The 24,252-nt window shown below is 41.9% G+C and overlaps 1 protein-coding gene across 2 annotated transcripts in view; it reads left to right on the top strand.

Annotated features, from left to right (window-relative positions):
• Window positions 1–444: 444 nt before the first annotated feature.
• Window positions 445–24,252, top strand: part of papss1 (3'-phosphoadenosine 5'-phosphosulfate synthase 1) — a 55,113-nt gene continuing 31,305 nt past the window's right edge. Inside the window, exons 1-7 of one of the 2 annotated variants that reach the window (XM_059651682.1) lie at window positions 445–551; window positions 4,609–4,701; window positions 10,870–10,984; window positions 14,574–14,809; window positions 15,951–16,089; window positions 19,553–19,671; window positions 22,489–22,602. In XM_059651682.1, coding sequence (XP_059507665.1) covers window positions 14,606–14,809; window positions 15,951–16,089; window positions 19,553–19,671; window positions 22,489–22,602 — 576 coding nt within the window. In that variant the 5' untranslated portion in view covers window positions 445–551; window positions 4,609–4,701; window positions 10,870–10,984; window positions 14,574–14,605. The remainder of the gene's footprint in view (window positions 552–4,608; window positions 4,702–10,869; window positions 10,985–14,573; window positions 14,810–15,950; window positions 16,090–19,552; window positions 19,672–22,488; window positions 22,603–24,252) is intronic. The other variant, XM_048533763.2, reaches the window with a different exon arrangement.

The raw sequence follows: 24,252 nt of genomic DNA, 5'->3' as shown, positions 1-24,252 counted from the left end.
ACCCCCCCTCCTTTTCTTCCCCCCCCCCCACCCCCCCTCCTTTTCTTTCCCCCCCCCACCCCCCCCTCCTTTTCTTCTCCCCCCCCCCCACCCCCCTCCTTTTCTTCTCCCCCCCCCCACCCCCCCTCCTTTTCTTCTCCCCCCCCCACCCCCCCCTCCTTTTCTTCTCCCCCCCCCCCCCTCCTTTTCTTCTCCCCCCCCCACCTCCTTTTCTTCTCCCCCCCCCACCTCCTTTTCTTCTCCCCCCCCACCCCCCCCTCCTTTTCTTCTCCCCCCCACCCCCTCCTTTTCTTCTCCCCCCCACCCCCTTTTACCACAATTCTTTTCTTCCCCCCCCCCCCCCGTCCTCTCACTTCCCGCACACCACCCCCCCCCCCCCAAACACCGTCAGCCCTATTCCTTTCCTTCTCCTCCCTGAGGGGGCGGGGCGCTCCTCGAGCTCCAGCTCTCGCGAGATCTGGGCGGTAGAGCGACTGTCGGGTCCGACGATGGAGGAAGATGGGGAGAAGAGGGTGAAAAAGGCGAAGCTCAACAACAGCTACCCGAACTGGGTGAGGCAGTCCCGGGAGCGAGGGAAGTGGGGGTGTGTGGGTGGGGTTTGGGGCAGGGAGGCTGCCGGAGGGTGTGGGGATCGGGAGTGGGGTGAGTGTCGTGGGGAATGGGGCAGGGAGGGTGCTGGAGATGTATTGTGGGTGGGGAGCAGGGCAGAGAGGGTGTTGGGGTAGGGTTGGTGGAGTGTGGGGGGAACGGGGCAGCGAGGGTGCTGGGGATGTGGGTGGGAAACGGGTCAGGGAGGGTGCTGGGGGATGTGGGGGTCGGGAACAGGGCGGTGGAGGTGGGGTGAGTTTTGTGGGGGAATGGGACAGGGAGGGTGTTGGGGTAGGGTTGGTGGAGTGTGGGGGGAGCGGGGCAGCGAGGGTGCTGGGGATGTGGGTGGGAAACGGGTCAGGGAGGGTGCTGGGTTCGGGAACAGGGCGGTGGAGGTGGGGTGAGTTTTGTGGGGGAATGGGACAGGGAGGGTGCTGGGTGTGGTGAGGAGCGGGGCAGGGAGGGTGTTGGGGTGGGTGAGGGGAGTGTTGGAGGAGGAGAATGTGGATGGGGAACAATAAAACCTGTTCTTCGACCCGTCAGAGATTAGAGAACAAGAATGAGTGACTGAGTTAGACAGTGTGAAATCTTGAGGGTAGGAATCCAGGGATGTGCAGGCTAGGTAGACAAGTTTTGGGAAATGCACGAATACAGTAGGCAGTGGGTCACTGTGGACTCACTGGGCTGAATAACTAGTTCCACACAGTAGGGATTCTGTGACTCTGAGAACGGTCACTGGACCTGAAACATTAACTCTGCTTTCTGTCCACAGATGTGTTTTGTTTCAGCTAATTTAGCTTCAGTTTCTGTGTAATCTGTGCCTACAATTTAGTATTTTACAGCCGTTATCTTTTAACCACCGTTCCCTTTGCCACTAACCCTACAGTGTCCATTTCATTTAGTGCTGCTGTCTTCATAAAACGTTCTTCAACTTCCAGGTGGTCAGTAAACATATGTGGATGAGATAGTAGGAACTGCAGATGCTGGAGAATCTGACATAACAAGGTGTAGAGCTGGATGAGCTCAGCAGGCCAAGCAGCATCAGAGGAGCAGGAAAGCTGACGTTTCGGGCCTAGACCTTCTGCAGAAGGGTCTAGGCCTGAAACATCAGCCTTCCTGCTCCTCTGATGTTACTCGGCCTGCTGAGTTCATCCAGCTCTACACCTTGTTATCTCAGACATATGTAGATGCTTTGTTTCATCCAGATTATTGAAAGTATTAGAGAAAGGTTGCCGATCTTTGTTTTTCTGAACTGTGGCCATAATTTTCCAGTACTTCTTAACTTACAAACTTCACTTGCCAAAAAATAGTTAACCTCTCATTAATTCACAGAGAATATCTGTATTTTAAGGGATAAGCTATGAGCACTACTTAGCATAAATCAGCCTGTTCCCTTACCCTGGATAATAAAGTGTGAAGCTGGATGAACACAGCAGGCCAAGCAGCATCTCAGGAGCACAAAAGCTGACGTTTCGGGCCTAGACCCTTCATCAGAGAGGGGGATGGGGAGAGGGTTCTGGAATAAGTAGGGAGAGAGGGGGAGGTGGACCAAAGATGGAGAGAAAAGAAGATAGGTGGAGAGGAGAGTATAGGTGGGGAGGTAGGGAGGGGATAGGCCAGTCCAGGGACGAAGGACAGGTCACGGAGGCGGGATGAGGTTAGTAGGTAGGAAATGGAGGTGCGACTTGAGGTTGGAGGAAGGGATGGGTGAGAGGAAGAACAGGTTAGGGAGGCAGAGACAAACTGGGCTGGTTTTGGGATGCACTGGGGGGAGGGGATGAGCTAGGCTGGTTGTGTGATGCAGTGGGGGGAGTGGACGAACTGGGCTGGTTTTGGGATGCGGTGGGGGAAGGGGAGATTTTGAAGCTTGTGAAGCCTACATTGATACCATTGGGCTGCAGGGTTCCCAAGCGGAATATGAGTTGCTCTTCCTGCAGCCTTCGGGTGGCATCATTGTGGCACTGCAGGAGGCCCAGGATGGACATGTCATCTAAAGAATGGGAGGGGGAGTTAAAATGGTTCGCGACTGGGAGGTGCAGTTGTTTGTTGCGATCCGAGCGGTGGTGTTCTGCAAAGCGGTCCCCAAGCCTCCACTTGGTTTCCCCAATCTACCCTGTCTACTTAGCCTGTGTTGCTTGCTCTGACTGATGGATTGTGCTTACACCCTCACTATCTCACCTTGTCTTTGTATACTCAGTCACTCTGCCCATCCCTGCTCTTACTTGCTGTGCCCCACCTTTTTTGCGCTACATCTTGCCTCTTTACTGTTGACTCTGGAGCATATGTGGGGAGCTGCTAGTTAAATATTTTTCAACTTTTGCTACTGCTATCCTGCCAGGACTGATTTGTTGTTGATGGGTAGAATGAGCTGCATGTTGCTTTTACCTGCACTGTGAGCTTATTTCTCCAGCTATCTTTGGAAGCTAATTGACTGGCTGGCTGTGTATCATGGAAAGAAAAGGGATCAGGGATTTGAAAAATTTGATGCACCTCTGTCAAAAATAACATGGTATTCTCCAAACAAGTACCCTCAGGAGATCCAAGGGTAGAATATAACACAATCTGAAACTGGGCTGTGTTCTTTGATGCCGTGCTGGAATATGTCCGTTATGGTGCCTTCAACTAAATACATGTCCTAAGTAGCATTATAGATGTGCAATTGCCTTATAAGCAAAAACATCACTTTAATCTGAAGTCCCTACCTGCTTCAAGATCACAATCGTCCCGTACCACAGAAAATGTGTGCTGAGTCCCTCCCTGACAATTGCCCCAAGGCTGTAACCTCCATACTAATGAAGTGCTTTGAGAAATTAGCTGTGCTCACATCAACTTTAGCCTCCCAGCCTGCCTTGATCACTTGTAGTTTAGCTACAGGCTCAAAAGGTCCAGGGCAGACACTATTTCCTGAGCCCTACACACATCCCTGAAATATCTGAATAATAAGGATACCAATGTCAGGCCTCTACTTAGCAACTACAGCTCTGTCTTTAACACTATAATCCCAACCAAACTCGCAAACTAGATCTCTGCTCCATCCTCTGCACTGGATCATTTAAAGCTTGAGCTAAAGACTGAAATCAGTGAAGATAGGCAACAGCACATCCTCCAAGACAGTGCTGAACACTGGCGCCCTGCATGGATGCATATTCAGGCCCCTACTCTCCTCCCTGTACTCTTATGACTATGACGCCAAATTTCGTGTGAACTCCATCTACAAGTTCACTGATGACACCATTGTTGTAGAGGTAGCAGGAACTACAAATGCTGGAGAATCTGAGATAACAAGATGCAGACCTGGATGAACAAAGCAGGCCAAGCAGCATCAGAGGAGCAGGAAGGCTGACATTTCAGGCCTAGACCCTTCTTCAAAAGGGGTCTAAGCTCGAAACATCAGCCTTCCTACTCCTCTGATGCTTCTTGGCCTGCTGTGTTCATCCAGCTCTGGACCTTCTTATCACACCATTATTGTAGACCAGATATCAACAATGACAAAACAGCGTAAGGAGAGAGAGAGTCCTTGGTGACATGGTGCCAAGATAACAATCTGTCCCTTAATGTCAGCAAAACTGAAGAGTCGATCATCGATTTCAAGAAGGAGGGTACATCCCTATCTGCACCAATGGAGCTGATGTGGAGATGGCCAAGAGCAATAATTTCCGAGGAGTGATGATCGCCAACAATCTGTCCTGGCTATCCACATTGATGCAACAGTCAAAAAGGCACAACAACAGCTTTTCTTCCTCGGGAGGCTTAGGAAATTAGGCATGTCTATAAGGATCCTTTCAAGCTTTTACAGATGCACCATAGAAAGCATTCTATCTAGGTGCATCATAGCTTGGTATGGCAACTGCTCTACCCAGGATTGTAAGAAGCCACAAAGTTGTGAACACAGCCTAGTCAATTAAGCAAGCTAACCTTCCATCCATTGATCCATCTCCTCTTTTCGTTTCTGTGGAAAGGCAACTAACATTAAAAACTCCTCCCACCCTGGTTATAATCTCTTCCAACCTCTTCCACCAGGCAGTACATACAAAAGCTTAAACACACATAACAATAAGTTCAAGAACAGCTGTCTCCCACTGTTTCTAGACTTCTGGATCTGCAATTTGAGAGGTTTGTTCAATGTTGATCTTGCTTTTTGTACCTTCTTTGCAGCCATTGTATTCTTTGCTATGTTCAATCTCCCTAGATCTGATATGATCTGCTTGTATTACAAGCAAAACAAAACTCAAGTACATGTGACAATAGGGAATCAAATCAATCATGAAATACCAGGCCGGGTGAACTCATAAGATGCTGTAAGTGCAAAATTCTTTGCTGTGAAGTTCACTGCAGAAGGCCAATGAACAAATACGCTTTGGAGAATTTCCTTTTGCAAAATGCTTCCTTCAGTTATAGCATCATAGAGGTCTACAGCACAGAAAAACACCCCTTGACCCATTGAGTCAGGCTCACTGAACAAGCATCTAAATGTTTTCTTGCAATTTTCCAGTATTATGCCCATAATCTTGGCATCACATCTAAATATCATGAGGGTTTCTGTTTCTACCACCCTAAAGGCAGTGAGTTCCAGATTCCCATCACACTCTGGATGGAAAAAAGATGTCCATACTCCCTCCCTCTCCAAACCTCCTGCCTTAATATTCTTGCACGCGTGTTATTGATCCCTCTACCAAGAGGAAAAGTTTTTTCCTGTCTACTCTCTTTATGTCTCATGATTTTATGCATTTCAGTCATGTTCCTCTCAGCCTCATATGCTGGACTTTTATTACTCAGGGCCCCATATGCAGTTGAATCTGAGCATTCCACATTTGCCAGTAATTGAGTGTCTACTGTCTCAGTTGTTTTTCCTCAATTTTGAAGTAGACGATCACAATGCACACCAGCCTTGTGAAGAGGGTAATAGATTCTGATGTCGTTCAGTACAAACAGGAGTGTCTGGGAGTGTACTTCAAACCTGGGAGGCATTTAGTGATGCTCCATTGGTCACTGTTGAGATTGGTTCAAGTGTTTGAGTTGTGTAAATTAGCGACTAGCCTCAGCGCATAGTGTAACTTCCTGCTTACACCCACTAACACCATCTTGTTGTTTGGCTTGTTTTGGTGACTTGGAATGTTTTACTGTATTGAAAATATTGTTGCTTGCTCAATAATAGCAAGTTGTTGTCTAAGTAGCCCAGACAACTGATTGAGCATGTTTCTAAATAGGAACATATGGAACACGCCCAACAGGGAAGAAAAATAGTGGGAATATAGGGCAGGCAAGCTGACATCTGTAAAGAGAAAAGGTGCCTCGTTCTGACACCAACATCTCAAACCAAAAACTGATTTTCAAAGTGCATTTGTATTTCTTGAGTTTACTGCTTTTCTCAGATTTTCAGTATTTACTGAGTCCCATTGTGCCTCACCTCAGACACCTCTGGCTTGATTTTTGTTTTCAGTTGCGGCTCATAGTGTTGATGCCAAGGCCTGTGTTTATTGGCTGTCTCTAATATCTTTAGAAAAGGTTGTGGTGAACTGGTGCAGTACTTGTATCGATCTGCCCAATGTTTTTGTTCAGCAGCTCAGAATCACTGATATCTGGTCTTTGGACTGCACTTTCCTCCAGTTGAACACTGGTCAAACTGAATATTAGAAATGAAGACAGGAGTAGGCCATCAAACCCATTCCATCATTCAGTAAAATGGTGCAAGTTAATCATGGAGGGAAACATAGCAGCAGGGCACACTTAATCTTGGCGGAAACTGCCTCAATCTCCAGTGGCAGGAAATCTTGCAGCAATCACATTGGCGCATTCCTGCCTCCAGTGTGGAAAGTTTTCCTGTCCATGGAGGAATGTATATTAGGTTCAGTTTGAACCAATTGACAGTTATCCCTAAATCCAGTGGAATTTCGAGTGGCTCAGGGATCAGGTGCAGGTAGCAAGAGTTTCTTGTAGAAAATTAAGCCTCACGTAAAACCTTGTATCTTTGTGGTTTCCTGGAGAGGTGAACGTTTGATATCTGAATGAGAGACCCTGCTTTAGGAAGTCGGTGGTCACTGAAGCCCTCACTCACCCGAGTCCAAGAGTTCAGCAACTATCCCTTGTGAAGTCCTGACAGTAGCCAACGCTCCCCCTGCAAGATGAATTCAGATGCGTTTGCCCTTACAAGCAATGTGACTTCTCACTTGTTTTCTGCATAAGAACATCAACTCTTTCCCATGAATGAACTAGTTTCAGCTGTGTTTATGACTTTGTACTCCATCTGTCACTTTTTACCTGGTTTTTTAAGGCGGCTTTTAAGGCCAGTGCCACCACTGGGTGGAGCCGTGTGTATGTGAAGTTAAGAGCGTTGCTACAAAGTGAAAGAGTGGCACCTGGCCAAGCAGACAATGTCTGGGGGTATAGGCCTCAGAGTATTTAAGCCGGAGTTTAAAAGCTACAGTTACCCCCTATGGTCTTGCCCTGATCTTGAAATCTCTGAGTCTTTGATGAGCTGAGCTTTCACTTTGTTGGTGACTGCAATAATGGGATGCCAGTGGTAGGTGAATGTTGATGGAATGGGTGTTACCACCAGTTCCAAATGCTGATTGGTATCGGAAAACAATGGAACTACTGCGGTTGCAGAAGATAATTTGATTGTTTAATTTGGATCTGTTCCTTGGCAAATATTTGTGGTTCTTCCCCAAAGTTTACTTTCCCATCTAAGTTTGTGTAGTCTGCAAGCTTTATAACATTGTATCACATCCAGTTTGTTCATCTAAATCATTGGTATTGACTTCACCTGCAGTATACTAACTCTGTTTTCACATCAATGATATTGTGTGTCCTTCCTAACCAAGAACCTTGGTGAATCAGATGTTTTGCAGTCTGTGTTTCTTATTTAGCCACAAGCTGTTTGACCTTGTATCCTTGTCACAAAGACTGCCTGCTTCACATCTGTGGACGCTGCTTGTATGTCGCATCAGACTACATGCTGCTTCAACTATCTGTAGTTAACCGGTGACAGAAAAGTCAGTGTTTTTCTTTTTTCTCAATTTTGGTTGAAATTGAGACCTGAGATTTGAAGGTAACTGTGATCAGTTTGGTTTGGAAAAAAGGGAGATCAAGCAAACTGATATCTGTTTTGTAGGACCTTAGGAAGTTAATTGCAGGTTGATTCATGTTCACAGAGGACTGTAAATGTTTCCACTCTGGAGATGCATTAAACATCTGTCAGATAACAGGGACCATCACATAGGCCTGTGGCCACCAGTACAACAAAGATAATGTTGGAAAAAAAACACAGGAATGAAAGTTTGTGTATTTTGTCAGAAGGATTGTGTGTGGCTGTGAAAGCTACAGGGGACAGATTTGATTACTCCCTGATTATCCTCCCATTATCAATATATTGAATGTTCAAAGAATAGAATCCCAAATATAGGAATTTAGTGAGTATTGACCGGAGTCTATTGGCATTTACTGGTATTGATGTTGTCTACAAAAGCCTGTGATACTACAGACCTTTGAAACTGCTTAAGTGAACTGGCCAATTACATCGTTTTTTCTTTAAATTTATCTTTTAACAGTGTGTTTCTTTGTGTGTGTGGGCTAGAATTAAGTAGGTTGGGTTTAAATCATAGCTATGAATTATCTTGTTTAACTTCACTCACCTAAAGTTATTGTATTAAAGAGAAAGTTAATTCTTTTGTTTACACCATAAACATAAGATCTGGTACCAGTTATTCAAAACATCTGGTTAGGAACCATTGGGGTAATTTTGAGGGTCATTGAATGCTTTAATTTCACAGTGTTGCAAATATAAGGATAAGGAGGCTGATTTGATTTGGCTGACTAGCTCTGTGCCATAACTCTAGAAATGTTAAAGATTGTATCAAATTTAAAAGAAAAAAGTTTATAATTGTCCAAAGACAGGTGGCAGATCAGAAGTTGGACATAACACAAAGAGCAAAAATTGATCAGAGGTTGGAAAGATTAAAGTGCAAGATAAAGCTAGCTAAAAGTTTAAAATCATATAGAGTTTCTACAAATATTTAAGGGAGAAAAGATTGGAAAATGAGACAGGAGAATTAATACTGGAAAATAGAGAAATGGCAGATGAATTCAAAAGGTATTCTGAATTATAGAGAATACATGTAATATCCTAGAGGCAGGGGCAAATTAAGAATTGGAGGTAAGGTTGGGAACTCAGGAAAATCATAATCACAAGAAATGATACTAAGTAAATTGTTGGAGCTGTGGGGTGATATGCCTGGGTCCTGATAGACTTCAACCTTATGTCTTTAAGATAAAGTGTCAAATGAGAGAGTTGAGAGATTCAGGAATGCTCCCATTATATTGAAAGGTAGCAAAATATGTTAATTCATTAAGAATAACCTCTGTCTAAGTTCAAAATAATCTGACAGAGTCAGTATGGCTTCGTGGAAGTGAGACCATGTTTGATCAATTTGAGTTCTTTGAGAAGCTAACGTGCTGTGGAAAAAGGGACATTGGTGAATGTACCAAGATTTGATAAGGTGTCACATCAAAGATCATGACAGGAAATAAACATTCATTGTGTAGGGGTTACATGTTGGCATGATAGAAGGTTGGCTGGCTGACATGAAGCAGGGAAATGGCATAAATGGAGTCCTGATGAAGGATCCTGACCTGAAACGTCGACTTTCCTGCTCCTGTGATACTGCCTGACCTGTTGTGTTCCTCGGGCTCCACACTATATCAAACAGGTATAAATGGATCTTTTACAGGTTCCAAAAATATAACAAATGATGTGCCACAGGGATTGGTGGTGGGAACTAAAGTGTTTACAATTTATATAAGTGACTTGGACATAGCAACTGAAGGTATGTGTACAATGTGTGAAATTGCCTATTTTGGCAGTGAAATTAAAAAGCACATCTAAATGATGCGAGGATGCAGACCTCTGAGATGCAAGGGCATCTGGGTATCCTCATGCTTGCATTGCAAAAAAGTCAGTGTGCAGATAAACCAGGTAATTAGGAAATCCGATAGAATGTTATTTATGACAATGAGAATTGAATTGGAAACAGTAGGAAGGTTATGATACTTCAGTTGTACAGGGGCAGAGATGAGATTGATCTGCAGTATTAACTACCCTAGTTTTAGGAAGGATATTGATACAGTTGCAGCATTTCAAAATTGGTTTACTAGACAAATGCCTGGAATGAGGGGATGGTTTATGTGAAACAGCTGAACAGGCAAGGTTTGTATTCACTGAAATTTACAAGAGAAAGAGATGATCTGATTGAAACATTCATGAGCCTGAGGGGTCTTGAGTTCTAGAATCTAGAGCTCGGGGTCACCGATTTAAAAACCAAAGGTTTCCCAATTAAGAGAGGTGAGACGAAGTGTTTTGTGTTATGAGCCTTTGGAATTTCCTTCTGGAAAAGGTGCTGGATGTAGAGACCTTGAATATTTCTAAGCTGGAGCTAAATAGATGATTATTAATTAATGGGGTGCAGGGTACACAGTGGTAAGTGGAAATGCAGATTTGATGATAGCATCAGATCAGCTACTTTTGAATGATGTAGCAGGCTTTAAGGGACTGAATGGCTTGCTCTTTTAATTTGTACGTCTACATCAGCCCGTTTTCTCCTCCAAAGTGGACAATTCTAATATGCTCTTGACCAGCTCATGTTTTGCACTCCGCAATCTAAATTGTCCTGTGCCAAGTCCCGCTCGCTCCTGGTCTTACTGGTTGACATTGGCTTCCTGTTCTTCGTTGCCCCAAATTTTAAAATTGTTATGCTTGTGCTTAAATATACCCCCATCCCACACTCTAAGCATATTAATTAACTGCAGTGACATATTGCAGTTGCAGTCTAGCACTTCAATAAATAGATTTGTGGTTTTGGTCAAAAGTCTGCTTTGAAAAATAAAAATAATTGTAAATTTTGATTAGCAATTCTGAAGGCACCAGTTAGGCATGATATAAGTCTGAGTCTCTACTGCAGGTTGTGTAGATTACAGCTCAGAAGTGGGCCCTTAGCCTGAGTTTACGCCCCTTCCCACTCTACTTCATTTAACCGTATCATCCTAACCTGCTGCTCCTTTGTTCCTCATGTTGCTCATTGAACGTCTCCTTAAATGCATCCTTGGATTTGGCTTGAGTTATCCTATATGATAGTAAATTCTCATGATTTTCTTCTAATAATGCCTCCTTTATAGAAGGACAGATTCAGCAGTGAAAAGCCGAGTGTAATATTGTTTGTCCATTGTAATAATTTGGCTGATGCCCCAAGTGCCATTTCTTTCTCATTGTTCTTACTGTGTGTTTTACAGGGTAAACAGCGAGCAACCAATGTAACCTTCCAGGCACACCATGTCAGCAGAAACAAGCGTGGGCAGGTTGTGGGAACCAGAGGTGGTTTTCGTGGCTGCACTGTCTGGCTTACAGGTAATATTCCCGTATGCTTTCCTTAAATGTTGCCGGGTTTTATATTTTGAACAAAACATTAACCATTACAGTTTGCTTCACAGTCAATGCAATGCAAAACAATCCATTCCTATTCTCCTCCACACTAACCTCACTGCCATCCTTGCATGCTTCACCCTCCATTTACTCCAGCTCTCAAGATTTTGTATAACATACTGTCAAGATCTTGGCCCTGCTCATTCAACATTCTTCTCCTGCTGGGATATCTTTGGTCCATATCCATCATTTATTTATTTCAAAATTATTTGCCCTTTTCCCAAATCCTTGCCCTTTTCCCATGGCCTTGTTTACCTCATGTCCTATGTTCCTCAAAATCTGCTGAGAGCTGTACTCCTTTCACTGGACCCAAGCTCATTATTCCCCAACTTTATCACCTTGTGTCCATCTCCCTCCTTCCGTAGTTCCTCTTTTGACGTTGGAGCTTTACATTTATCCCATCCCTGCAATTTCCTCCAGAAATTCCTTCCCTTTGCTTTTATCGTCCCTTCTCTGAACTTGTCTATTTGTCCATTCAATTTAGCAAATCTATTCACCCCCACCACTGACACCTACTGTCCAGTTTCTTTCATCCGAAACCACTTTGAAGTGTTAACAGTGCGAATCAAAATAGATTTATTGTTATCTATCAGTTTCGTATTTTTTATATTTCTCATAGATGATGTTTCAGGCATTGATTAAATTAGTTTTTTGTATTCATGTTAATATTGTCGCTGTCACCATTAAAGTGGCAGTTATAGTTTCTGTCTGTGTCTTTGAAGGTCATGACTAGTTGTCATCTTGAACCACTGTAGTTTGATATATCTGACTGCTCTGCTTAGCTCTTGGTTTATGCAGTTGAAAGTTAACTGCACGTAACTGTGATATTAGAGTAGCACAGACCACTTAAAGACGGCACTGTTCTTGCTTCAATCACATAAGTTTTCTTAACTCCAACTTGACATCTTTTTCAGGTGATATCAGCTTTTAATTTCTAGTTTTTAATAACTGGATTCAAATTCACTACGTCAAAGTGGGATTTGAATTTACATTCTCTGGATTTTTATTTTGTTTTGTTTACAAGATATATGCGTCATTGGCAAGGCCAACATTCATTGTTCATTCCTAATCGCCCAGAGGGCGGTTAAAAATCATTGCTGTGGGTCCAGAGTCGCATGTAGGTTAGACGAGGCAACATTTTCTCTTTAAAGAATATGAACGAACCAGCTGGATTTTTAGAACAATTGACAATGGTTGCATGGTCAGCATTAGACTAGCTTTTAACTCCAAGCTTTTCAATTGAATTCAAATGCCATGATGAAATTCAGTGCCCCTGAACATTAGTCTGGGGCTTCTGGATTACTGTTTAGTGACAGAATTACTTCACCCCTGTCTCCTCTAAAAGTAACAATATATAATGTCTGCTCGACCTGCTTGGTGCACATTGTGATGTAGCTTTGAAATAGAAATTGGAACAATTTGCTGATTGAACAAATCTTTTTATTTCTTGATTTGCTTAGTAACTCTTTATGCGGACAAGCACCTTGAAGATGTAAGAAATGTTTTTTCCCCCACTTGTTTACGCTCATCTTCTCTGCAGTTTTGATTCCTAGCATGCAAAAATAGGGTGAATATACATCTCAAATCTCAGTATTGCCAAAGGGGAAGAGTGAATTTTTTTTGTGTTAAAAAACAGAACTTCCTTTTCAGACTTTTAGGGTAGAATTCAAGAGTGGCAGACCAAGCAGTTCAGCCACATCAGTGTAAAAATAATTGCAAGATTTAGAAGGGACTCACGATGTTAGTTCTTAGTTAAAGTTCCATGCAGCCACTGCTGCTTTTGACCCTGTGAATCGAAAACTTTGGCTGACAATCCTGCTGGGGGTTGCGGCCCACCGTGTGGGGGGCCCTGCATGCGTTCACTCCCTGCTGCTGTGTTTTCCTTTTGATTTCACAAGGTAGCAGGATGTAAATAAGAACTAGGAATGTAACTGCTTGATGGACTCCAAACCTAACACCGTGAGCGGGAAGAGAAGCTATTACAGTGATTATCTGGCCACAATTAGATAAAAATGGTTGGTACCACCCAGCTAGATTGGTACTGACGACTGTGGTGTGGCCAACTTTGTAAAAGCCTGCAGACAGTTTGAGTTGCATGAGGAGGGAGAGTTTACTGTGGCCGTGGCCACAGTTGACAAAGGCTATTTCAGTATTATAGCTGGACAGGAGACCTGATTGGAGGAAATTGGGTGGGGAGCAGCAACATATTCAAGGTTCTAAGAGAAGCAAAGTAGTTTAGAAATTAAGTTGTTTGCCAGGGTGGCACAGTGACTCAGTGGTTAGTACTGCTGCGTTGCAGAACTAAGAATCCAGGTTCAATTACACTTTTATGCAAACCCCACACATACGGTTACTCATTCACCCCATGTCTGTGTGGGTTTCTTCCAGGTGTTTTGGTTTCCTTCCACGATTTAAAGATGCACAGATTAGCTGCATTGGCCATGTTAAATTGCTCATAGTGTCCAGAGATGTGCAGGCTTGGGTGGACTGGCCGTGGGAAATGCGAGGTTACAGGGATAGCATGGGTTTGGGTGGGATGCTTTTCGTAATGTCATTGTGGAGTTGATGGGCCAGATGGCTTGCTTCCACACTATAGGGATTCTATTTTACTGATGGTGGAGTCAATGATAGGTTTATTGAGGAGACTTTTGATGACGGAAGTAAGGGATGGCACCTGAGAAGTTAGCAATATTGGTTAACATGGGGTCTAGGATAGGACATTGAAGAATTGGTCAGAATAGACTCAAGGATGCCAGAGGTAGAAAAGGTGAGGTTGGACAGACTCAATGAAGGAGGTAGGGTGGAACCCCAATAAAGGTGAAAGTTCTGGGCTAAGGCACTGGGGAAGTAATTTTTGCTCTGGGAAAATTTTGGAAGCAAATGTATGGAAAGTCGCAATCTTTGTGACAGAAAAGGCCACAGGATCTTTGTATTTACTATTGGGGAGGTTGGTTTAAGACAGCAAGTTTGTGATAAAGCAAAGAATATAGAATTATGTTTTTATTCTTTGATGATCTTTGTTTAGTGATGGAAGCATATAACCTAGTATGGTCCATTTCTATGGAAGGGATTCCTCAAGTGGGGACGTGAGTTCAGAATAAGTTACAATATCAGCATTCCTGCTGTAACCAGCCCTTATTCTCTCGATTCCTGCTAGGGGGCTGTGACATTTTTCAAGTGGCAATAGGGTTTGCGGTGGGAAAAGTTTGGGTAGCATAGTCTGTGTGGTCCGTTGATGGTGATGGATGTCTGATGATGGGCATTTTAACTATTTTCTCAGTAAAGTTTCTATTGTTTGAGGATTGATTACGATACAAGTCACCTTCATTTTGAATAGTGCTATGGGATATTTTATAAGTACTTAGGTGTGTAGAATGGACTTCTGCTTACTTTTCCTCCTGAAGGTTCATCAGGAGAGTCCAGCCTGCAACTGTGCATGGAATGTTTGCAGAAAATAGTTCCATTTGTATTTGCTTTGCTTTGCTTATTAAGATTTTGTGGTGACATTTAACAGGCCTGTCTGGAGCTGGTAAGACTACGGTTAGTATGGCATTGGAGGAATACTTGGTTTGCCATGGCATACCCTGCTACACATTGGACGGAGACAACATTCGTCACGGTCTCAACAAAAACTTGGGTTTTAGCCCAGGGGACCGCGAGGAGAACATTCGACGTATTGCAGAAGTAGCCAAGCTGTTTGCAGATGCTGGACTTGTGTGTCTTGCCAGTTTTATTTCTCCCTACACAAAGGTACTTAACTGTTCTGTCTGTACATGAAGTGTTTGGGATATTTTCTTGTATTATGAGCAATGTCCTTCATTCATTCACGTGATGAGAACGTCACTGGCTAGGCAGTATTTATTGCCCGTCCCTATTTGCCCAAAGGACAGTTAACAGGCAACCACATTGCTATGGGTTTGGAGTCACATGTAGGTCAGACCACGTAAGAATGGCAGTTTCTTTCCCTAAAGGACATTAGTGAGGCAGATGGGTTTAACCAACAATTGGCAATGGATTCACGGTCAACATAACAGTTCAGTGATAATACCACTAGGCCACTGCCTCCCCAGTACAGATATATGCGAGTACAATTGGGGCATTCTACATTTCTTCGCAATGGAACAGTCATCACTCACATTGTCGTCGACACTGACGTAAGCATCAGATGCTGAAAGTACTGTTGAATTAAAACTTGCTCATGGCTGTAGAAGTGAAACTTTTTCACAACTTCATACAGTGACCATTTAACTTACACAAAGGTACTTGATTGTCTGAAATTATTTTGTCACTGCAATGTAACTTAGTTTTAAGCAGACAGAATCAAGTTTTACGTATGTCCCGCTTGCCTTATTTTATGGCTCTTTTAGAGGCTTTAACAAAATATAAAACATATTTTCTTTCTACTCAAGTGTGTTCAAGTACTCATGCTTTGTATTTTTGAGTATATTCAGAATGTGTTTTTTTGCTTTTAAAAACTTGCCAGGGAGTGTGAATTTGCGTGAGTTTCCAGGCTCCAGTGCACTGCATAGAGTGCATGAATGCAGCTTGTGTAAATCATCATGTGGGAGCTGAGTTCTAGATCTCCATCAGAATATCAGAGATGCACCAGTCTCCTTTGCACATAAATTAGTGATTGGCTCCTGTGCAAGAGCCTTGGCAGCTCTACCAAAATGCCAATCGTGAATAGAAGACTTGAAATCTGAAGCTGGGACTGAGAGAGTGTGTAATTGATAAAATAACAAATTCTGAAGTAGAGTTACAACAATTTACTTTACTACCCTCTCTCTGCCAATGTTTTGCAAAACATTGAAACTGTGTCAAGATAGCTCGTAGTCAGGTGAACATTGCTGATATTTCTTATCTTTTATTTGTAAAATTTCACTATTGATAGGATCGACAGAATGGCAGGAGTATTCATGAAGATGCTGGTCTGCCGTTTTTCGAAATATTTGTTGATGCCCCTCTGCATGTTTGTGAGAAAAGAGATGTGAAGGGACTGTACAAAAAGGCTAGAGCTGGTGAGATAAAAGGTAAGTGTGAGAGAATACAAGGGGCATCTGAGGGCAGGGGACACATGGGGGCCATGTAGCAAACATGTGCAACTCAAAAGAGTTCTTGTCTTTGTTAATTTATTTCTTTCAACAATACTGGCTATTCCCTGGTCAGCACTAAAGGCCATATGGCCTCTGTACATGTGTTAGCTCCTTGAAAGAGCTATCCACTCTCCCTTTTCCTCATAACCTTGCAATTTGGTACTTTTACATAGAAAATAGGAAGAGTAGGCTATTTGAACTCTCAAGCCTGCTCCATTATCCAGTGTGATTATGGCAGATCATCCAACTGTTCTTGCTTTCTCCCTATACCCTATGATCCTTTTAGCCCTAAGAACTATAGCTAATTCCTTTTTAAAAACATTCAGTGCTTTAACCTCAACTGCTTTCTGTGACAGAATTCTACAGGCTCACCAGGTTTTCTGGGTAGAGAAATTTCTCCTCACCTCAGTCCTAAATGGCCTAAACCAGTAACTATAGACTGAGAGCCCTAGGTCTGGTCATTGGGAGCATCCTCCTTTTACCCTATCTAGTCTAGCGAGTATTCTCTTTCTTTTGCCAAGTTACTTTACCCGTTATCATAAGTCTCTTGTCATCTGTTATTGACCTGCTTGTCATTGGAAGCAGTTCTCCTGGCTGATCTTCTATGACTCCTCAAAGTTTTAAACACACCTATTAAATCTCCTGTTAACTTTCTGTACAGTTAAGATTTAAAGTGTATTTTTAAAACGTTCAAGATTCATTCATAATCAAATGGCTTGTGACAGTCACTAAAAGTTTTGGTATAAATTAAAATATCAGTAAGAAATTCAGATATGTTAATAAGAAACTTAACACCAGATAATTATCTGGGCGTTCACATCAATTGCCTGTGTGTAAATTGACTGATGTAACTGCGCATGGAATAACAACAACACTTCAGAAAATGTTAAGGAAATGATGAGTCACCATTTTAAATGCTGATTTCTTTTTTCCTCTCCCTCCTTCTCTGGAGTATATTACATAATCAGAGCATTTGCTAAGTTTGAGATCTCTTGTAAAAGAACTGCTACACAATCTGTTTCCGACCACATCCAGAGTCTTGACGTTCTTGATCCTAACAAGGGTTTGTGTGACTACTCACTGCTGGAAGTCTGCGGTAGATTAAGTCGCTATGGGAGCTTAGTGGTGGAAAAATTAGACTTCTGCAGAACTTGGTGGCAATCTGAAAATCTTAAACTGTCATGTGCTCCTTGATATAAAATGTCCAATTGCTGTTGTTTCATTCACTTTGCTAAATCGTTTGTAGACCATTTGCTTGTGGCATCATATATGAATGATGGGCCCACTAGTCTTCAGCTTTGCATAATATTTTTGCCAAACCTTTAAATTACAGAGGAAAGAAAATCTCCATTTAGAAATGGGTGGCATGATGATTCACTGGTTAGCACTGCTGCTGTACAACACCAGAGCCCCAAGTTCAATTCCACCCTTGGGCGACTGTCGGTCTGTGTGGAGTTTGCACATTCTCCCTGTGTCTGGATGCCATGGTTTCCAGCCACAGTTCAAAGATGTACAGGTTAAGTGGATTGGCCATTCTAAATTGCCTGTAATATCCAGGGATCTACAGGCTAGGTGGATTAGCCATGGGAAGTACAGGGTTACAGGGATGGGGTAGGTCTGGGTGGGATGCTCTTCAGGGGGTCACTGTGGACTTGATGGGCTGAATGGCCTGCTTCCACACTGTAGGGATTCTATGATATAATGCTTTTCACAATCACAGCATGTCTCTAAGTGCTATACAGCCAATTAAGTACTTTTAAAGTTTAACTATTTCAGCTGATGGTCACCAGTGAACAGATGATGTAATGTGTTATGTTGAAGATTAAAATATTGACCAGGAAGCTGGGAACAACTTCCCTGTTGTTCTACAAAGTAATTCAATAAGATCTTTCGCATCCACTCCAATAGGCCTTAACTTAATATCTCACCTGAAAGATAGCATCTCTGTTTTTACTGCTCTGGATTGTCAGCCTTGTGCTCAATCACTGGAGTGGGAGATAAAACTGGAGCTTTGAGATTCTCAGGTAGAGAGCTTAATTATTAGGCCACAGGTAATGCACACAGACTGGATAATATGACTCAAATTCCTTTAGTTAAGCTACAGATATAGATATAAGCTTCTTGTTCGCTGTATACAATGACAGTAGACTATGTAATGAAAAATATAGTGTACATTGAATTTCTGTAAAAGGGTAGATCATCATTCTTTAATGTATACATTTTCTTTCCCTTCCTCATGTTACATTCCCTGATACCAAACCGGCTTATTACTGTCCACTAAACCCTGCTTTAGCTATTTAATCGCCCTTATGCTAAAGTTCCCTCTAAAGGATGTGCCCTGATTTCTTTTCCCTCTGCTCTGGAGTGGTGAATTGTGCCAGATCAGGGACTAAAAGATTAATACCGAATGATTTCAGTTATGGAAATTCAAATGGTAAGTAACTTGTTTGTTTGGTCTTTTAATGCTTTTGTGTCATTGTATCTTCAATTTTAAAAGTAGTTGCGCTTTACTGATGTGAAAAAGAACATTAATTTGTGGGAGAATTGTTTTTTCAAATTTCAGTCAAGATCTCCAGTGCATAGTGATTATTTTCACTTAAAATAAGTGCAAGATTTAACTAGTTTGCAATTGTTACAAGTAATGGTGGAAATGGGAAAGGATAGCTGAAAGTGTGATGAAATTCACTGTCACATTTATTGACTTAATCAGTAAAACCTGTATTACCTGTATGTTAGGTGCTCCCGAATCTGAAGCCATTGCTTCTGTTTCTTAGATGGTTGAAGAACAGCTGCTTCCCTGCTGTTACTAGACTGCTGAGTGGTCCTCCCTAACTTCAAATAATGCTGATGTTGCTTTGTGCGCCTCCTGTGCAGTCATAACCTTGTATGCCTTGCTTTGTCTAAGCACCATATGATCTGTAATTCCTTGTTTGCTATGATCTACCTCCTCTCCCAAACAAAACATTTTATATGTTCTTAAGTACATGTGACCACAATAAACCAAGTCAAATAAATCAGTGTCAGATCTTGTTGGAGTGGAGATCTATTGGCATCTTGCCCACCTGCCCTCCGTAACCACCTTGTATCAGCTGAGCGAACTGCAAAATATCTCAGCAGATGCAGATTCTGCATTCGTATGTGCAGGCTGATTGAAAAATAGTCAGCAGCGGGAATGTTAACTGATACAATTTTCTTCTGTTAGATTCCTCTTTTCTTACACCTGAATAGAAAGATTGTGTGTTCCACTTCTAGCTACTACTGGTCATTCTGGAATCGCCTATGCCACCTCGCACTAATTGTTTTTGTTTAAAAATGCATTATTAAGAAAGTAACAAAAGTCTTTCATTATGAAATTATACAGTTAATTACTAAGGAACACAATGTCTTTATTGTCTTACAGGATTCACTGGTATTGACTCTGAGTATGAGAAGCCAGAAGCTCCTGAACTAGTATTGAAGACTGATGTCTGTTCTGTGAATGAATGTGTCCAGCAAGTGATTGAACTGCTTCAAGAAAGGGTAAGGATTCAACTGTGTTTGGAGTTGCACTGCCTTTCAATATTGGATTTATTAGTGTACCAGGATTAGTGGGTCCTGACATCAAGGTTTAACATAGGCCAAGGTCACTTCAGAATAAGTCAATAAAGCGTGGAATCCTGACTGCACCTACCAAAGCAGGTGTAAGGCAGAAGCAAAATGTACTATAAATCCTCAGCTGATCAGGCATCAACTGTGGAGAGAGAAACAGAGTTAATGTTGAAGGTTTTTTTCTGGTCAGGTGAAAGGTTATCTCTTTCTCACTTCTCAATTGCTGCCTCATTCACCCAAGGTAATTTCAGTGACATGTGTCTTTTGTGTGCACCTTTGTAAATGGTGAGCAGAATAGCGTACCAGCAAAAGAATGTAGACAAACAAGATATCTACTTTGTCCAAGATTAAGCACCTGCTGGTACAAACTCACAGGAAACAACTTTTTCAGGAGAAAGGGATATCTGTGTAAACCATTTTTGAAAGATTCATTCTTGGTATTTCAAGTCACTGGCAAAACTGTCTTTAGTCCATACTAAGCTGCCCAAAATTATGATGATGGGCCACTTTTTTGATCTGTTAGTTTTTATAAAGTCTATATATCCTGGCAGAGTGCGCCTTTCACAATCTTGTGACACGTCCCAAGGCGTTCAAGTGCCATTCCATGGATTTGAGTGTATAACCTAGGGTAACAATCCATAGGGATACTGAGAAATGTTGCAGATAAGTTGTCATTTTCCTACACTTGAAAAAGAAAAGTACTGAGTAACTATAAACCTGCTTTGGAAAGCCCCTAGGAAGTGTACGGTGATACATAAATGCAGATTGTTTTCTTGCTAGGTAGAAAGAAAGACTGGTTATGCAGTAGAAACAGCTGAATGGTATCATTCCTGTGGCAGCAGCAATTTTTTTGGAACAGGACATTGGGCTTACAAAATCAGATATGTCCCATTCAACCTGTACATTGAGTTCAGCAATTCTAATTTGATTATTACTGTTCTGTACCTTACTCTGTTAACTTTGATCCATACCACTTGATACCCACATGCCTGCCCTAATTGTTTCCATTTTCTGTTTACTTAGTTCAGTAGAAGTGCCATTTCAATTTTTCAGTGACCATAGACGTGTGTTATCTTAGAGAATGTCAGAAAGGTTTACCAGACTGATTTGTGGAATAGCATGACTGATGTGTGAAGAGAGACTGGATCAGTGAGGATTGTATCCACCGGGGTTTAGAAGGAGGATGGAGGGAAGATTTCATAGAAACCTGTAAAATCCCAACAGGTCTAAACAGGATGAATGCAGGAAGAATGTTCTTGATGACCAAGGATCCCAGGCCAGCGGTCACAATCTAAGAATAAGAGTAGGCCATTTAGGATTGAGCTGAGAATTTTCCTCACCCAGATGGTGGCTAGTCTGTGGAATTCTTTGTCACAGAAAGGAGGTGGAACCAAAAACTTTGATTTCAGTAAGGAATTACATGTAGTTCTTGAGGCTAAGGGAATCAAAAGTATGGAGCAAAAATGGGAGCAGGCTCAAGGACTGAATTGCATACTCATGTTCCTATTTTCTGTGTAAAATTACACATGAGTATTGTGTGCTGAAATCTTCTCGATTTCTGAGACACCTTCAGGAAAATTGCTTAATATCTATACTGAATGAAAATCTAACATTTTTAATGAAAATTCCATTTGACCCAGCATCAGTTTCATTTTGTGGGCGGAGGTGGGGAGGGGGGAGGGGGGAGGCAGAGGAAGAGTGCACCAGATTTCTTATATCCTTCATGTGGAAAAACCACACTCATTGGTTTCGCTCGTGAGCAATTTGTCTCTCAGTTGTAAAATTTATGCCCATTGTTCTGGATCCTCTGTCTTCTCTTTCCCAAGCGCCCCTTCCCACCCCTGCAACCTAGGGAAATCATTTCTCTGTATTTTCTGTCAACATGTCGACGAGATCATCCTTGATCATTCTGAATTCTCATGAATAACTGACTCATGGTAGAAACAAGCAGAATCTTTCAGCCTTGACAATACGGAATTTTCTGACCACTTTCAGAGAAGTATTTCTGTGACTGTTTCTGCAATCGGCATAGAGTCCAGGAAAAGGAAGATGGAAACTTAGAAGCAAATACTCAAGCCTGCTCAAGTATGATTTATAAAGTGTTATTTTTTAGCGAGGCAGTGAAATCATTATGGCCTTGGCTATTATCTGGCTATCATCACTTATAAAGATATTTATTTTGTTAGCTAGCAACGCTAGAAAGGAAGAATTGCTGTGTCTACACCTACAGGATAACAAAGTGACGTTAGCTTGTGGCTCATCATCCAGACCCCCAAAATGAGCATTATTTTTTAAATGATACTTGAAACAGATGTTTTAAATAAAGCTCTTCATGGAGGTCTGTGTTTGTGATTTTCTTACATCCGTTGGGGTTTACCATGAATTTGGCTATGGCTTTTAGAGTAATTGTTTCTGTGTAGCCACTTTAATTGTAGATTAAGCACCTCCTTGCATGGACATTTTGTGAGTTATCATCTATTAGACAGGTGAAAGAAGCTCCTTTAATCCTTTATTTATAATAAAATGGTTTAATTAACTCTGCAATTCTTTGATTTTCTTTTGACCATGTTGCTTTTATTAATTATGAACACAAGATGGCAGTACAGTACCAAGCTTTTTAATTCTTCCCATCTCCTGTGCAGAACTCCACTAACTATTCATTGCTATGTGTTAGTTCAGTTTCTTGCATTTAACCAATAGTTCGTATTGTTACTATGTTGTTTTGTTAATGTGTTTTTTTTCATATAGGATATTGTCCCTGTTGATGCTTATGCTGAAATAAAGGAGCTCTTTGTCCCCGAAAACAAGCTTGATCTTGCCAGGGCTGATGCAGACACTTTGCCAATCTTAGAAATTAATAAGGTATGAGCATTTTCTTCTCGTACCTCTTGTACATGATTTAAACTGTCGTGTGGTACTGCTCAAGCATGGTGAGGCTGGTTGAATTCGTGCTTCACTGTCAACAAGTGAAGGGTTTCGACTCAAGATCCATTTAGACTCCAGGTTTGAAGGTGTTGTCCTTCAGTTGAGCTGCTAATTTTAGACCTGTTAACCAATCAGAGTGAATGTTAAAGATCCCAAGGCTGTATTTGAACAATTATTCTAGCGACCAATTTTCACCCTCACACTGTGGAAATAAAGCATCCATTACTGCACTTCAGAAGTCTGTCATGAACTCTGACAGACTGTTCTGTCAGAGTTACTGAATGAACTCTGAATGGAAAGTATTATATAAATAGAAATATTTCACATTAAAAAGAGTGATGTTTAGATTTGATATAGTTATCTTTTGGTTATGTTTAAATTTTCACTGCATTCAGTCCAATTCCAAAAAGATTGGCTGGTATTGTGTGTCACTTGCTGTCTGTAACAAATCAATCTCTTGTTTGTGCAAATTTTTTTAAACAGACATTGAAGTGACAGCAGCATGTACTTCAAGGATTTTGGCAAATAATCCTGCACAAGATGAGTTGCAAGTTAAATTGGAGATGTAGTATGCCTTGCCCCTTTGTCAGAAGGTTGTGAATTCAGGGCCTAAGCACATCATTAAAGCTGACCCTCCAGCCCTGTGATGGGGGTGTGCAGCACTGTTGAACTGTAGATAGATATAAGAGATTGCACAGCGCTGCTTGAAGAAAACGGAAATTCTGTCTGGTGGCCTGGCTGATATTTAACCCTTTACGTCTAGTGGATCAACTGACCATGTTGATGCTTGTGAAATCTGGCTGCATAAATTGTTGCATTTCTAGAATAACATGAGTGGCTGTATTTCAAAAGCTGGTACCGCTATGTTGGGCTGAATGGCCTCTTTCTTTGCTGTATCTTTCTGCGGCTCATTATTGTGAAGCATGTTAGGATGTCCTGTGAATGTGAAAAGCACTTTATGCTCTGTAGAGTCTGTCTTTCACTGAAATGGAGTACTACTTCTCAATTCATATGTTATGTTTAGCTGTATTTGGGAAGGATTGTTGACCAGCATATTTTACATCGTCATCATAATACAGTAAAGCTAGATGACACAGTTTGTGGAATTAATGTACATTTTTCCGGCATTAAACAGCTTAGAGATTGCCAGAGCACTGCTACAATGCAGTATATACGCATGCAAAAATCATGAAAACAAATTGCTGTCGTTGCATTTGTATAACAAAATTCCAGTCACGTATTGAAGGGCAGAATTTGTAATTGTTCCTGTGAAAACTGCTCACAATCCAAGGTTTAATGTGGAGGTGAGGCTGAAATACTTTGATTCTTTAATACTTCGAAATGCTTTGTTTCACCATCCCCCAATACGTCTCCCCCATTGATCCCCAAAATCTTAAAAGATTTGCTGCCTCAACTAAACACTTGGGTGCCTTGCTTTTTAGAAAATTGAATATTTCAGTGGTATTGTTACAGCTCCAAGACAATGTTAATTCTTTCAGCACCTTTCAATGTAAAACTGTGAAAACTTTGTATCCCGATTGTACTTCTGTGGTTGAGTTGCCCTCTCTCGTCAATGAAAATGTGCCC

The sequence above is a fragment of the Stegostoma tigrinum genome, chromosome 1, assembly GCF_030684315.1.
Source record: "Stegostoma tigrinum isolate sSteTig4 chromosome 1, sSteTig4.hap1, whole genome shotgun sequence".
NCBI lineage: Eukaryota > Metazoa > Chordata > Chondrichthyes > Orectolobiformes > Stegostomatidae > Stegostoma > Stegostoma tigrinum.
This window is presented reverse-complemented; position numbering and strand designations above follow the sequence as displayed.